Source organism: Salvelinus fontinalis, chromosome 6 (assembly GCF_029448725.1).
Source record: "Salvelinus fontinalis isolate EN_2023a chromosome 6, ASM2944872v1, whole genome shotgun sequence".
NCBI lineage: Eukaryota > Metazoa > Chordata > Actinopteri > Salmoniformes > Salmonidae > Salvelinus > Salvelinus fontinalis.
Genome location: NC_074670.1, coordinates 65,485,970 through 65,502,883, shown reverse-complemented (window position 1 = coordinate 65,502,883; position 16,914 = coordinate 65,485,970). Strand labels below are relative to the sequence as shown.

The 16,914-nt window shown below is 44.5% G+C and overlaps 2 protein-coding genes across 3 annotated transcripts in view; both read left to right on the top strand.

Annotated features, from left to right (window-relative positions):
- The first annotated feature begins 471 nt into the window (after nucleotides 1-471).
- si:ch211-215i13.3 (brain and acute leukemia cytoplasmic protein) lies at nucleotides 472-8,438 on the top strand. 2 transcript variants are annotated; one of them, XM_055927458.1, is made up of 3 exons: nucleotides 472-871; nucleotides 1,811-1,938; nucleotides 2,829-8,438. In XM_055927458.1, the coding sequence occupies exons 1-3, from the start codon at nucleotides 688-690 to the stop codon at nucleotides 2,949-2,951; spliced, it is 435 nt and encodes a 144-aa protein (XP_055783433.1). In that variant the 5' UTR covers nucleotides 472-687; the 3' UTR covers nucleotides 2,952-8,438. The 2 variants fall into 2 exon arrangements, with proteins under 2 accessions (XP_055783433.1, XP_055783434.1); XM_055927459.1 differs by having other exon boundaries at nucleotides 476-814.
- Nucleotides 8,439-12,422: 3,984 nt separating this feature from the next.
- The window catches only part of LOC129858310 (protein spire homolog 1-like), a 123,206-nt gene continuing 118,714 nt past the window's right edge, over nucleotides 12,423-16,914 (top strand). Inside the window, exon 1 of the mRNA XM_055927456.1 lies at nucleotides 12,423-12,990. Coding sequence (XP_055783431.1) covers nucleotides 12,738-12,990 — 253 coding nt within the window. The 5' untranslated portion in view covers nucleotides 12,423-12,737. The remainder of the gene's footprint in view (nucleotides 12,991-16,914) is intronic.

Sequence of the window (16,914 nt, the reverse complement as noted above, 5' to 3'; positions counted from 1 at the left end):
CATTGGAGGTGGCTTATGGTAGAGAAATCAACATTAAATTCTCTGGCAACAGCTCTGGTGGACATTCCTGCAGTCAGCATGCCAATTGCACACTCCCTCAAAACTTGAGACATCTGTTGCATTGTGTTGTGTGACAAAACTGCACATTTTAGTGGCCTTTTATTGTCCCCAGTGCAAGGTGCACCTGTGTAATGATAATGCTGTTTAATCAGCTTCTCGATATGCCACACCTGTCAGGTGGATTGATTATCTTGGCAAAGGATAAATGCTCACTAACAGGGATATAAACAAATTTGTTCACTAAATTTGAGAGTAACACGTTGTTTTTGCGTTTGACAAATTTCTGCGAACTTTTATTTCTGCTCATGAAAAATGGGACCAACACTTTACATGTTTAGTTTTTTGTTGTTGTTCAGTATAATTTTAGTATCCCGGATTTACGTTTACTATGTTACGTCTGGTGTATGCGACTAGGCTGGGATAGCACTAACCATTCTGTGAGCTATGCGGTGCTGCAAAGCGCACGGTGCGTAGATCAGCAAAGCGCAGAATCTTCGCGGTGGATAGAGACAAACGGTGTAATGGAAGATGCTTCAGCCTAGATGAATCTAACGGGCATTTCGTGGACAGCTGTGTGTCAGTAAAAATTGACACTTTGAAGCGAGCGGTGCAGTGGATGATATTCTGATGGGTTGTGGAGGAAGCCGGTCCGACACAATAATCGAACCGAGGTATCATGAAAGCTGGACCCGAGAAACCGAGTCAACATGGCTCACCAATACAGACGCCGAGGCTGCTCTTTCTACTATCAACAGTAAGAAGTGTCGTGATTGTGGAAAATATTCTGGATTTAAAGCTGAAAAATACGCAGGTTGGGTTGGGTAGCTGCTATCTTGTAGCTTGTCTATCATACTGCTGTATAAACCTGCTGTAGTTGACCGATACTTTTTTTTACTGAGGCAGTGAGTGAATCATGTATCCGTTTATTGTCATGGTGAACAGCGGCAATTTGGTGTAAATATATTGGATAAAAACGGGTAAATAATAAGTAGTAGTGTATGCAGAATAATCTTCACACCAGTGTGGTGAGATGGCACATATGAACTGTGTGGTTAACATTGTTTCAATCCACATCTGTTACAAAGGGTCAGTCTCTCAATGCCCCATTCTGTTGTACACTACAGTCAAACTACACAACGTAATAATCTCACTAGTTTTGCCACCTTGTAATTGATATGTAATCCCCTACTTCTCTGCGATTTACCTAGTCAGCAAAGTACATGTTACAATCTTAATTTAAAATGGATTAAATATATTATTTTTCTCACCCATCTACACACAATACCCCATAATGACATCACAGTACCCCATAATGACATCACAATACCCCATAATGACAAAATGAAAACATGTTTTTAGAAATTGTTGCAAATTTATTGAAATACAGAAATATCTCATTTACATAAGTATTCACACCCCTGAATCAATACTTTGTAGAATCACCTTTGACAGTGATTACAGCTGCGAGTCTTTCTGGGTGAGTCTCTAAGATCTTTCCACACCTGGATTGTGCAACATTTGCCCATTTTATTATTGTCTAAATTCTTCAAGCTCTGTCAAATTGGTTGATGATCATTATTAGACAACCATTTCAGGTCTTTCCATTGATTTTCAAGTCGATTTAAGTCAAAAATGTAACTCAGCCACTCAGGATCATTCACTGTCTTCTTGATAAGCAACTCCAGTGTGGATTTGGCCTTGTGTTTTTGGTTGTTGTCCTGCTGAAAGGTGAATTCTTCCTCTTCTTCAGGTAAAGGGCTGGAGGGTATTCAGAAGGAGAAGAGGATGATGGTGACCACAGGGACCCAGTGTGGGAAGCAGACCCTCACTAGCTCTGGACCTAACCACTGGCGGTCCTGCCACGATATAGGCCTCACTGTATGTCCATACCATATGGGTAGTCTCCTGACAATCAGATGATGATTGTCATAATCAATGAAACCAGTCTCTTGACAATGTCCTGACAATCAGTATAAAACAGGAGTGGTGGGATCATCATATATAACTTGTTGTTTTGTCTACCCAGTACTCATCTAAACCATAGACTAGTAGCCTATATAACACGGGTAGTTTAATGAATCAGTGTAATTCAAGATGACAGTGTGGGCCTATATACTAAACTATACTACTGTACAGGGTCTGTAATACTGAACTATACTACTGTACAGGGTCTGTAATACTAAACTATACTACTGTACAGGGTCTGTAATACTAAACTATACTACTGTACAGGGTCTGTAATACTAAACTATACTACTGTACAGGGTCTGTAATGTACAGGGTCTGTAATACTAAACTATACTACTGTACAGGGTCTGTAATACTAAACTATACTACTGTACAGGGTCTGTAATACTAAACTATACTACTGTACAGGGTCTGTAATGTACAGGGTCTGTAATACTAAACTATACTACTGTACAGGGTCTGTAATGTACAGGGTCTGTAATACTAAACTATACTACTGTACAGGGTCTGTAATGTACAGGGTCTGTAATACTAAACTATACTACTGTACAGGGTCTGTAATGTACAGGGTCTGTAATACTAAACTATACTACTGTACAGGGTCTGTAATACTAAACTATACTACTGTACAGGGTCTGTAATGTACAGGGTCTGTAATACTAAACTATACTACTGTACAGGGTCTGTAATACTAAACTATACTACTGTACAGGGTCTGTAATGTACAGGGTCTGTAATACTAAACTGAAGCCTCCATGTCTATGACTGTTCGGGTGAAATCTCCTCTTGTCCTTTTACAGCAAGCAAAAAAGGAGTCCAGAAGGAGAGCATCTAAGGAGGTGCCTGCGCCGTCTAAAGCGGTCCAGTCTGTCTGTGGCAGTGGGGATACCGTCCCACTCAGTCAGGCCGGTGATGAAAGGTGAAAACCGCCAGAGGAGGCTGGAGAACGATGATCTACTGGAGGGTTGAGCTGGAATAGGCCTGGAGGGTTGAGCTGGAATAGGCCTGTCTGGTTGAGCTGGAATAGGCCTGGAGGGTTGAGCTGGAATAGGCCTGTCTGGTTGAGCTGGAATAGGCCTGTCTGGTTGAGCTGGAATAGACCTGTCTGGTTGAGCTGGAATAGGCCTGTCTGGTTGAGCTGGAATAGGCCTGGAGGTTTACAGACAAGTCCTGATTCCTGGTGACAAATGTTGCTTGTGTCCCAAATGGCACCCAATTCCCTATGTAGTTCCCTATGTAGTGCCCTATGTAGTTCCCTATGTAGTTCCCTATGTAGTGCCCTATGTAGTGCCCTATGTAGTTCTCTATGTAGTTCCCTATGTAGTGCCCTATGTAGTTCCCTATGTAGTTCCCTATGTAGTGCCCTATGTATTTCTCTATGTAGTTCCCTATGTAGTGCCCTATGTAGTTCTCTATGTAGTTCCCTATGTAGTGCCCTATTTAGTGCCCTATGTAGTTCCCTATGTAGTGCCCTATGTAGTTCCCTATGTAGTTCCCTATGTAGTGCCCTATGTAGTTCCCTATGTAGTGCCCTATGTAGTTCCCTATGTAGTTCCCTATGTAGTGCCCTATGTAGTTCCCTATGTAGTTCCCTATGTAGTGCCCTATGTAGTGCCCTATGTAGGGAATAGAGTGCATTTGGGATGCACTCTTTATCTTCACCCCAGGGGCGTCAATGGGGTAAGGCAGACATACCCTAGTTTAACGCCAACAATTTCAAATAGGCTACTAAAATCATTCCAATCCCCAGTAAAAGGCAAATGCAGTTTAGTGGGTATTAGGGATGCCTTTAGGACCCATGCGGAGGCCAGGGAGCGGGAGGGAAGGCTGTTTGTATTGCTGGCTGGCTGGCTGGCTGGCTGGCTGGCTGTTTGTATGGCTGGCTGGCTGGCTGGCTGGCTGGCTGGCTGGCTGTTTGTATGGCTGGCTGGCTGGCTGGCTGGCTGGCTGGCTGTTTGTATGGCTGGCTGGCTGGCTGGCTGGCTGGCTGGCTGTTTGTATGGCTGGCTGGCTGGCTGGCTGGCTGGCTGGCTGGCTGGCTGGCTGGCTTTATGAAGAGCGCACACAGCTGCAGGGAACTTTTTCTCAAAACAGTGCAGAGTTAAGATGTCTTTGGCTCGGGAACTGATGTTTGACTTGACATGAAACTAGACTAGAGTTTTAATCTCTGTGCTGAGCTAGTGTGTAGCAGCTAATTACTGAATGATGTGTTTGTAGAATGTGAAGTCCCCTATTGACTGAGGTGAATGGAGCTACAGCAGCCAAGGTGGTGATGGATGGAGTCAATTTAGCTTGTTTTTGCTGTTCTCCAATTTGCTTTTGAGAAATAAAGTAAATGAGCTTCAATTTGGTTTAGCTGAAATGACCCCCTGCTTCACCCCCTGCTTCACCCCTGCTTCACCCCCTGCTTCACCCCCTGCTTCACCCTCCCTTACACAGAGAGATCGATGACACATGTGGAGGAGGTGCAGATGGTTCTGGAATGGATGAAGCTGTCTGTCAATGGATGAACTGCAGATGGATGGGTGAACTGGGTGAACTGCAGATGGATGGGTGAACTGCAGATGGATGGGTGAACTGGGTGAACTGCAGATGGATGGGTGAACTGCAGATGGATGGGTGAACTGCAGATGGATGGGTGAACTGGGTGAACTGTAGATGGATGGTGAACTGCAGATGGATGGGTGAACTGGGTGAACTGCAGATGGATGGGTGAACTGGGTGAACTGTAGATGGATGGTGAACTGGGTGAACTGTAGATGGATGGGTGAACTGTAGATGGATGGGTGAACTGCAGATGGATGGGTGAACTGTAGATGGATGGGTGAACTGTAGATGGATGGGTGAACTGCAGATGGATGGGTGAACTGGGTGAACTGTAGATGGATGGGTGAACTGTAGATGGATGGGTGAACTGTAGATGGATGGGTGAACTGGGTGAACTGTAGATGGATGGGTGAACTGCAGATGGATGGGTGAACTGTAGATGGATGGGTAAACTGTAGATGGATGGGTGAACTGTAGATGGATGGGTGAACTGGGTGAACTGTAGATGGATGGGTGAACTGTAGATGGATGGGTGAACTGCAGATGGATGGGTGAACTGTAGATGGATGGGTGAACTGTAGATGGATGGGTGAACTGGGTGAACTGTAGATGGATGGGTGAACTGTAGATGGATGGGTGAACTGTAGATGGATGGGTGAACTGTAGATGGATGGGTGAACTGGGTGAACTGTAGATGGATGGGTGAACTGCAAATGAATGGGTGAAACAGAGTGGGTGAGTGGGAAGCCAATGAATGATTGAATGATGTGTATATATAGGTAGTTAAAACACGTGTGTGGTCCTGTGATTCTCAGTCGGTAGAGCTTGGCACCTTGCAACACCAAGGGTCGTGGGTATGATTCCCCATGACAATCATATAGAAAATGTTTACACGCCAGCTGCATTTAGTAACGCTAGTATTTACACACTAGTGTTGCTGGGAATTGGCTTGCAAAAAAACTGAATAGTCCGCCGGAAGCCAGAAGTTCAATTAAATTAAATTTCAACTTACTCTGTCGATTGTCTGTATGTTCTGTCCTAATGCAGGGAAAAACACATCTAAGAAAACACATCTAATAGCATATAAATTACTTTCCAAACCTGGTTCTGTTGTGGACCCACTTCCTCTCCGCTTACCTCATGTCAAAGAAGCAAGAACTTGTGGGCGACTCTTATTTTATTTTTAAGCGGAGAGAAAGTGACCTCTGAGGAACTGCACGTGTCCACAACAGACCCACGTTTGAAAAGTCTGTTTAGTTAGAGTACGTTCCATGAGATGTTTCTCTCTCCTTCTCCCCTGCATAAGGACCACGCCTACAGACAATCCACAGAGTAAGTTGAAATTGAATTTTGTTACTGACAAACGGCTTCCGGCGGATTATTCTGAAACCCAGCAACACTAGCGTGTAAATACTAGCGTTACTAAAAGCAGCTAGATACACACGCATGACTCACTTTGGATAAAAGCGTCTGCTAAGCGGCATGTTATAGTTCGACCAGAAGTGCTGTCGCCCGACGACTACAGGGGGCTTTACAACTAAATATAAATATCCCGCATGTGCCTATACAATAATATTGTCTTATTCTTCTGGGCTCGTATTCATAAAGTGTGTCAGAGTAGAAGGGCTGTTCTCGGATCAGGTCTCCCCTTTCAATATAGTCGTACTTATTATAATCTAAAAACTTATCCTAGATCACCAATACTACTTTGAGACACCCTGGTTCGTTGTTGAGTTTAGTTCTTGTGAATATGATAAATTGTTCTGTAATGGGGTTTTAGAGTGGTTTTAATCAAGCCGCTCTGTAATGGGGTTTTAATCAAGCTGCTCTGTAATGGGGTTTTAGAGTGGTTTTAATCAAGCTGCTCTGTAATGGGGTTTTAGAGTGGTTTTAATCAAGCTGCTCTGTAATGGGGTTTTAGAGTAGTTTTAATCAAGCTGCTCTGTAATGGGGTTTTAGAGTGGTTTTAATCAAGCTGCTCTGTAATGGGGTTTTAATCAAGCTGCTCTGTAATGGGGTTTTAATCAAGCCGCTCTGTAATGGGGTTTTAATCAAGCTGCTCTGTAATGGGGTTTTAGAGTGGTTTTAATCAAGTTGCTCTGTAATGGGATTTTAATCAAGTTGCTCTGTAATGGGATTTTAATCAAGCTGCTCTGTAATGGGTTTTTAGAGTGGTTTTAATCAAGCTGCTCTGTAATGGGGTTTTAATCAAGCTGTTCTGTAATGGGGTTTTAGAGTGGTTTTAATCAGTGGACAAAGTCCTCTACCATTCTACTATCTCAGGACAAGCTCCTGAAGTAAATGTATGACATGTTTTTATACATTTAATTAGAAGTTTTTGCCACCTGTGTTTTACAGTATGTGTGTTCTGCATGTGTCTGAACCATCTGAGCCTCATAAAGTGGTTTCATCTGACCAAGCAATCTTTGTTGACTGATTGGTTTTTTGGGCCTCTTTTCCTACAAAAACAAAGGGGCTCATCCAATCCTAGGCTTATCTTTCCTCCCTTCCTTGAAGTAATAATCACTAATTAGAATTTCTAAAGGGCTGTAGAGGTGAAAGGTCATCTGGTGGGTCCCTTGCGTACACCTTTGGTAGGGATTTAGGGAAAAAAAACATCAACATACAAAACAAAAAATAATCATCAATCAAGTTTAGTCGCAGCCCTCCGCAGATCCAGAGACCTGAGAGGACTTCACTGTTCCATCAATGGACAGCGATGTCTCCATGGCAGCCAGAGCACTTCACTGGTCCAGCAATGGACAGAGATGTCTCCATGGCAGCCAAGGCACTTTCACTGCTTCAGCATAAGAGACATGTTGAACAGCTCTAATCCTACAATCTCTGCTGCTTTAACCCTTACTGGCCATTCAGGGAACTCAGGTACAAACGCATTCCCATCATCACAGTGGAGACATTTAACGTCTTCTTCTTTCTCAAAAGAATCACTCATGTCCATCTCTCTGCAAACATTCATCACATGTCCAAACGCTTTGCAATTGGACCACTGCAGCACCATGGGGACCAATGCCCTCACAGGGAACCTCATATATCCTATCTATGTGTTAGGGGGCCCTTGCATACACCTGTCCAATCAGTGATTACTTAACGGAAGGGAGAAATTGTATTTGTTCAACTACGCAAGTCAGTTAAGAACAAATTCTTATTTTACAATGACAGCCTACACCGGCCAAACCCGGACGACGCTGGGCCAATTGTGCGCCGCCCTATGGGACGCCTAATCTCAACTGGATGTGATACAGCCTGGATTCGAACCAGGTACTGTAGTGACGCCTCTTGCACTGAGATGCAGTGCCTTAGACGGCTGCGACTCTCGGGACTCCAAGGAAGACAGAGTGCACTTTGAAAGAATTGAAATGGGGCCTGTGATGTCAACACGACAGGAGTGCTTGATGTGAATGGACCATGATGGTTGGATAACAGTACCGTCACCTGTCCAGTAGATGGTGGAGAGACCCTTTATGCTTGAGAGGGTTTAGTGATTGACCATCTTTCTATGGTAGCTTATATGGCCACAACTAAATAAACCTTTCTATTAGTATGATTGTTCCTTAAAGACGGAGGAAAAGGCAATCCTTTAGGTCATAAATACTTTAATTAAACGTCTGACTTCTAGTGGAACTCAGGGAGCATCCTAAATGGCATCACATTCCCTATATAGTGCACTAGGGCCCACAGGACTCTGATAAAAAGTAGTGTACTACATAGGAAACAATAGGGTGTCACAGTAATGGGTAATGGCTTGTCCATGATGAAGGGTTGGTTGTACCAGTTGATGCAGTGACAGATACAGGCTGGTAAACATGTCTCCTCTTTTGAATAAAGTGTCTAAACACATTGAACCCATTTGTAGAATCAATGTTGTTTCCACGTCAGTGCCCAGGGGGTATTCTCACAGTATGTACACTACATGGCCAAAAGTATGTGAACACACCTTCACATTTGTGGATTCGGCAATGTATAAAATCGAGCACACAGCCATGCAATCTCCAGAGACAAACATTGGCAGTAGAATGGCCTGTACTGAAGAGCTCAGTGACTTTCAAGGTGGCACAGACATTGGATGCCACCTTTCCAGCATTGTCAGTTTGTTACATTTCTGCCCTGCTAGATCTGCCCCGGTCAACTGTAAGTGCTGTTATTGTGAAGTGGAAACCTCTAGGACCAACAACGGCTCAGCCGCCAAGTGGTAGGCCACACAAGCTCACAGAACGTGACCGCCGAGTGGTAGGCCACACAAGCTCACAGAACGTGACCGCCGAGTGGTAGGCCACACAAGCTCACAGAATGGGACCGCCGAGTGGTAGGCCACACAAGCTCACAGAACGTGACCGCCGAGTGGTAGGCCACACAAGCTCACAGAATGGGACCGCCGAGTGGTAAGCCACACAAGCTCACAGAACGTGACCGCCGAGTGGTAGGCCACACAAGCTCACAGAATGGGACCTCCGAGTGGTAGGCCACACAAGCTCACAGAACGGGACCGCCGAGTGGTAGGCCACACAAGCTCACAGAATGGGACCGCCGAGTGGTAAGCCACACAAGCTCACAGAATGGGACCGCCGAGTGGTAAGCCACACAAGCTCACAGAATGGGACCGCCGAGTGGTAAGCCACACAAGCTCACAGAATGGGACCGCCGAGTGGTAAGCCACACAAGCTCACAGAATGGGACCGCCGAGTGGTAAGCCACACAAGCTCACAGAATGGGACCGCCGAGTGGTAGGCCACACAAGCTCACAGAACGGTACTGCCAAGTGTTGAAGCACATAGCGCGTAAAAATTGTCTGTCCTCGGTTGCAACACTCACTACCGAGTTCCAAACTGCCTCTGGAAGCAACTGCAGCACAAGAACTGTTCATCAGGAGCTTCATGAAATGGGTTTCCATGGCCGAGCAGACGCACACAAGCCTAAAATCACCATGTGCAATGCCAAGCATCGGCTGGAGGGGTGTGAAGCTCACCGCCATTGGACTCTGGAGCAGTGGAAACTCGTTCTCTGGAGTGATGAATGAGGCTTCACCATCTGGCAGTGCGACGGACGAATCTGGGTTTGGCGGATGCCAGGAGAACACTACCTGCCCCAATGCATAGTGCCAACTGAGGAGTTTGGTGGAGGAGGAATAATGGTCTGGGGCTGTTTTTCATGGTTCGGGCCCCTAAGTTCCAGTGAAGGGAAATCTTAACGCTACAGCTTACAATGACATTCTAGACGATTCTGTGCTTCCAACCTTGTGGTAACAGTTTGGGGAAGGCCTTTTCCTGTTTCAGCATGATAATACACCCGTGCACAAAGCGAGGTCCATACAGAAATGGTTTGTCGAGTTCGGTGTGGAAGAACTTGACTGGCCTGCACAGAGCCCTGACCTCAACCCCATCGAACACCTTTGGGATGAATTGGAACACCGACTGCGAGCCAGGTCTAATCGCCCAACATCAGTGCCCAACCTCACTAATGCTCTTGTGGCTGAATGGAAGCAAGTCCCCGCAGAAATGTTCCAACATCTAGTGGAAAGCCTTCCCAGAAGAGTGGAGGCTGTTATTGCATCAAAGGGGGACCAACTCCATATTAATGCCCATGATTTTGGAATGAGATGTTCGATGAGCAGGTTTCCACATACTGTTGGCCATGTAGTGCATTTCCTCTGTTTTTAGGTCAATAATGTCAACCATGGATCTATCTGATGAAAAGCTCCTACCACTGAACATCTGAATACGTGTGTAGACAACTATAATGAATGATATGTGGACAACTACAAATACCTAGGTGTCTGGCTAGACTGTAAACTCTCCTTCCAGACTCACATGAAGCATCTCCAATCTAAAATTAAATCTAGAATTGGCTTCCTATTTCGCAAACAAAGCATCCTTCACTCATGCTGCCAAACATACCCTCGTAAAACTGACCATCCTACCAATCCTCGACTTCGGCGATGTCATTTACAAAATAGCCTCCAACACTCTACTCAGCAAATTGGATGCAGTCTATCACAGTGACATCCGTTTTGTCACCTAAGCCCCATATACTACCTGGTCTCCCGGGTGGCGCAGTGGTCTAGGGCACTGCATCGCAGTGCTAGCTGCGCCACCAGAGTCTCTGGGTTCGCGCCCAGGCTCTGTCGCAGCCGGCCGCAACCGGGAGGTCCGTGGGGCGACGCACAATTGGCATAGCGTCGTCCGGGTTAGGGAGGGTTTGGCCGGTAGGGATATCCTTGTCTCAGTATGTAAATGTAATAAAATGTATGCACTCTACTGTAAGTCGCTCTGGATAAGAGCGTCTGCTAAATGACTAAAATGTAATGTAAAATGTACCCACCACTGCGACCTGAATGCTCTCGTTGGCTGGCCCTCGCTTCATATTTGTCGCCAAACCCACTGGCTCCAGGTCATCTATAAGTCTTTGCTAGGTAAAGACCCGCCTTATCTCAGCTCACTGGTCACCATAGCAGCACCCACCCGTAGCACGCGCTCCAGCAGGTATATTTCACTGGTCAACCCCAAAGCCAATTCCTCCTTTGGCCGCCTTTCCTTCCAGTTCTCTGCTGCCAATGACTGGAACAAACTGCAAAAATTACTGAAGCTGGAGACCCATATCTCCCTCACTAACTTTAAGCATCAGCTGTCAGAGCAGCTCACAGATCATTGCACCTGTACATAGCCCATCTGTAAATAGCCCACCCAACTACCTCATCCACATATTGTTTTTTTGTGTTTTTGCTCCTTTGCTCCCCAGTATCTCTACTTGCACATTCATCTTCTGTACATCTATCACTCCAGTGTTTAATTGCTAAATTGTAATTATTTCGTCACTATGGCCTATTAATTGCCTTACATCCCTAATCTTACTTCATTTGCACACCCAGACTTTTCTATTGTGTTATTGTGTTATTGTGTTATTGACTGTACGCTTGTTTATTCCATGTGTAACTCTGTGCTGTTGTTTGTGTCGCACTGCTTTGCTTTATCTTGGCCAGGTCGCAGTTGTAAATGAGAACTTGTTCTCATCTGGCCTACCTGGTTAAATAAAGGTGAAAAAAAATAAAATAAAAAAAAATAAACTACCTTTGTCTGTTTGGATAAAACAGATATTTATAGATATGGATAAACCAGGTAGTTACCATAAGAACCAATCAGAATAGATATAGATACACCAGATAGTTACCATAAGAACCAATCAGAATAGATATAGATACACCAGGTAGTTACCATAAGAACCAATCAGAATAGATATAGATACACCAGGTAGTTACCATAAGAAACCAATCAGAATAGATATAGATACACCAGGTAGTTACCATAAGAACCAATCAGAATAGATATGGATAAGGACTTTAATGAAGGCATCTTTACTTTTACTTAAGTATGATATTTGGGTACTTTTTCCACCACTGTTTGTACGTTGTTTAGGTCATGTGTAGCTTTTTTGTTGTTTTGTTAATCAAGTGATGTTATTTGTTGTTAAACGAAAGCGTTGAACTATAGAGTAGGCTTTGAGACCATGCGGCACATGACATCATTGGCGTCAAAGATGATCTATTAAATTGACAAGAAAACCGAGGGACCGCTCTAACTACATGTCCTCAATGAGTGAAGTCAAGTGAGATCAGGTGGGCCCATTGTAGCCACTGAGAGGGCAGACATGCGTACGAACAACACGCACAACTTAGTAGTTTTTCTCAAAGTTTCCGAAATGTCACGTGCATCCACTTATATCAGTACATTTGTAAAAGTTCAAACATTACCAAATGTTCATTCGATCAAATAAGCGTCACGTAATTCGACCCTCTCTCGTAGACCTCCATACAAAAAGGTTTTAGCTCACGGAGACAGATTTTGAGCGGAGGAAATCCTCTCGCTTCTCTTCCTCTCTGTTGGCGGCCATAATAAACCCCTGTACGTGAAATCAGTGGATGAAAGACGGATGAGGAATACGGCCGTAACAATCTATTTTTTTCAGTAACTAGACGCGTTTCTCATACATCTATATATTTTTTCTCTCGAGAACTGCCCTTATTTACGTGGATATAATATTATGGTGTTTAGATGGCCTAACGACCGGGGACCGGGGACGGAGTGTTAATCTCACCAACGCTTCTCCAAGATATCCGCGTTGACCAGTACCTGAACTCCTGGGATTTGAACATGGATATCGCCGATGGAGCAGAGGATCTTTCCTTGGAGGAGATTTTATCGTTGTACAGCCAGCCGATCAACGAAGAGCAGGCATGGGCTGTTTGTTACCAATGTTGCAGAACTTTGGCGCGGAAACACCGGAGGAGAAATTCCAAGACTTCTGGCTCATCTATTGGGGATTTGACGAGAAGGATAGAAGGACCTGGCGATGTGCGGATTCTGAGAGATGGAACAGTTAAATTGCACCACCAAGACAGCACAGGTAAACAACACAATGTCTGTCAAAATCTTCATACATTTTGGTCCTACTAGGCTTTTTGATTACTATCTAGGTTCCCCTATTTGCATTATTACCTAAGGTGAACATGTCGAAGTGGTTAGAATAAATTTGCATTGGATACCATTTTTTATTTATTTATAATTCCATAGTCCATGGTGATAATAAAAGCTATACTATCCTCTCGCACCCAAGGACAAGCGTTAGGAGACATCCTGCACCAGAGTGGCCATATTGTTTATTTCTGCCATGTGTTGAATTGGTTTACAGACCTGCAATGCATTTTATTAGGCAAGTCAGTTAAGAACACATTCTTATTTACAATGACGGCCTACCAAAAGGCCTCCTGCGCGGGACGGGGGCTGGGATTAAAAATATAGGACAAAACGCATCATGAGGAGAGACACCACAATACTACATAATGAGACCTAGACACCACAATACTACATAATGAGACCTAAAACAGCAACATAGCATAGCGGCAACATAGCATGGCATCAACACAGCATGACAGCACCGTACCGCACCGCATGGCATCAACACAGCATGGCAACAGCACAACGTGGCAGCAGTACATGGTACACACATTATTGGGCACAGACAACAGCACAAAGGGCAAGAAGGTAGAGACAACAATACATCACGCGAAGCAGCCACAACTGTCAGTAAGAGTGTCCATGATTGAGTCTTTGGATGAAGAGATGGAGATAAAACGTCCAGTTTGAGTGTTTGTTGCAGCTTGTTCCAGTTGTTAGCTAAAGATGAGCGACCCAGGGATGTGTGTGCTTTGGGGACCTTTAACACAATATGACTGGCAGAACGGGTGTTGTATGTGGAGGATGAGGGCTGCAGTAGATATCTCAGATAGTGAGGAGTGAGGCCTAAGAGGGTTTTATAAATAAGCATCAACCAGTGGGTCTTGCGACGGGTACACAGAGATGACCAGTTTACAGAGGAGTGCAGTGATGTGTCCTATAAGGAGCATTGGTGGCAAATCTGATGGCCGAATGGTAAAGAACATCTAGCTGCTCGAGAGCACCCTTACTTGCCGATCTATAAATGATGTCTCTGTAATCTAGCATGGGTAGGATGGTCATCTGAATCAGGGTTAGTTTTGCAGCTGGGTTGAAAGAGGAACGATTACGATAGAGGAAACCAAGTCTAGATTTAACTTTAGCCTGCAGCTTTGATATGTGCTGAGAGAAGGACAGTGTACCGTCTAGCCATACTCCAAAGTACTTGTATGAGGTGACAATGTAACAGTATAACTTTAGACTGTCCCCTCGCCCCGACCCGGGCGCGAACCAGGGACCTTCTGCACACATCAACAACAGTCACCCACGAAGCATCGTTACCCATCGCTCCACAAAAGCCACTGCCCTTGCAGAGCAAGGGGAACCACTACTTCAATTCAAGGTCTCAAAGCGAGTGACGTAACCGATTGAAACGCTATTAGCGTGCACCACCGCTAACTAGCTAGCCATTTCACATCCGTTACAACTACCTCTAGCTCTAAACCCTCAGAAGTAGTAATCACACCTGTGGGGAGAGGTGCATTCTTCTTACCAAACCACATGACCTTTGTTTTGGAGGTGTTCAGAACAAGGTTAAGGGTAGAGAAAGCTTGTTGAACACTAAGAAAGCTTTGATGTAGAGCATTTAACACAAAATCCTGGGAGGGGTCAGCTGAGTATAAAACTGTATCATCTGCATATAAATGGATGAGAGCGCTTCCTACTGCCTGAGCTATGTTGTTGATGTAAATTGAGAAGAGCGTGGGGCCAAGGATCGATCCTTCGGGTACTCCCTTGGTGATAAGCAGTGGCTGAGACATCAGAAGTGTAACTGGTGTGAAATGGCTGGCTAGTTAGCGGAGTGCGAGCTAATAGCGTTTCAATCGGTGACGTCACTCGCTCTGAGACCTTGAAGTAGTTGTTCCCCTTGCTCTGCAAGGGCCACGGCTTTTGTGGAGAGCTGGGTAACGATGCTTAGTGGGAGGCAGTTGTCGGTGTGTGCAGAGGGTCCCTGGTTCAAGCCCAGGTAGGGACGAGGAGAGGGTCAGAAGCAACACGGTTACATTTACACCCCATAACTTTTTCCACATTTTGTTGTTACCGCCTGAATGTAAAATAGCTTAATATGAGATTTTGTGTCGCTGGCCTAATACCCCACCATACCAAAGTGGAATTATATTTTTTTGAATTGTTTACAAATTAATTTAAAAAAGAAAAGCTGAAATGTCTTGAGTCAATAAGTATTCAACCTCTTTGTTATGGCAAGGAGCCTAAATAAGTTTAGGAGTAAAAATGTGCTTAACAAGTAACATAATAAGCTGCATGGACTCATTCTGTGCAATAATAGTGTTTACCATGATTTTGGAATGACTATCTCATCTCTGTACCCCTCACATCAAATGATTTGTAAGGTCCCTCTGTCGGGCAGTGGATTTCAAACACCGACTCAACCACAATGACCCGAGAGGTTTTCCAATGCCTCGCAAACGAGGGCACGTATAAAAAAGCAGACCTTGAATATCCCTTTGATCATGGTGAAGTTATTAATTACACTTCAGATGGTGTATCAATACACCCAGTCACTACAAAGATACAGTCGTCCTTACTAACTCAGTTGCCGGAGAGGAAGGAAACCACTCAGGGATTTCACCATGAGGCCAATGGTGACTTTAAAACAGTTACAGAGTTTAATGGCTGTGATGGGAGAAAACTGATGGATCAACAACCATGTAGTTACTCCACAATACTAACCTAAATGACAGTGTGAAACGAAAGAAGCCTGTACAGAATAAAAGTATTTTAAGGCACTAAAGTAAAACTGCAAAAAATGTGGCAAAGAAATTAACTTTGTCCTGAACACAAAGCGTTATGTTTTGGGCAAATCCAAAACAACACATACTGAGTACAACGGTGGTGGCTGCACCCTATTATGGGTATGCTTGTCATCGGCAAGGACTAAGGAGTTGTTTTTAGGATAAAAATAAACGGAATAGAGCTAAGCAGAGGAGAAAATGTAGAGTAAGTCAAGGGGTATGAATACTTTCTTTAGGCACTGTATATATTTATTTAGCCTAGGCAGCCGATAACGGTCACTAGGTCTGCACTATCGTCTAGGCTTGATGTGCATTCCTGGGAATACACTTGTGTCCGGACACTACTTTAACCTTTATGTTAGCAGGGGGTGAGCCCTGCACCACTACTTTTACAGATGAGCCCTGCATCAATACATCAAATACACAACACATCTATTAACAGTGCATTTGGAAAGTATTCAGACCCCTTGACTTTTTCAAAAAATTTCGTTATGTTACAGCCTTATTCTAAAATTGATTCAATTGTCCCCCCCCCCCCCAATCTACACACAATACCCCATAATGATAAAGCAAAAATAGGTTTTTAGAAATGTTTCCAAATATTACATTTACTTAAGTATTCAGACCCTTTACTTTGTTGAAGCACCTTTGGCAGCGATTACAGCCTTGAGTCTTCTTGGGTATGACGCTACAAGCTTGGCACACCTGTATTTGGAGAGTTTCTCCCATTCTTCTCTGCAGATCCTCTCAAGCTCTGTCAGGTTGAAGACGGAGCGTCTCTGCACAGCTATTTTCAGCTCTCTCCAGAGATGTTCGTTCGGGTTCAAGTCTGGGTTCTGGCTGGGCCACTCAAGGACATTCAGAGACTTGTCCCAAAGCCACTCCTGCATTGTATTGGCTGTGTGCTTAGGGTCGTTGTCCTGTTGGAAGGTGAACCTTCGCCCCGGTCTGAGGTCCTAAGCGCTCTGCAGCAGCTCTACAGACAATTCCTTCGACCTCATGGCTTGGTTTTTGCTCCGACAAGCACTGTCATTGTGAGACCTTTATATAGACAGGTGTGTGCCTTTCCAAATCATGTCCAA

Coding starts and splice junctions, on each gene's coding strand:
- si:ch211-215i13.3 (XM_055927458.1), top strand. CDS start 688: ATGGGTTGTGGAGGAAGCCGGTCCGACACAATAATCGAACCGAGGTAT. Junction 872..1,810: donor TAAAGCTGAAAAATACGCAG/GTTGGGTTGGGT, acceptor CCTCTTCTTCAG/GTAAAGGGCTGGAGGGTATT. Junction 1,939..2,828: donor GCCACGATATAGGCCTCACT/GTATGTCCATAC, acceptor GTCCTTTTACAG/CAAGCAAAAAAGGAGTCCAG.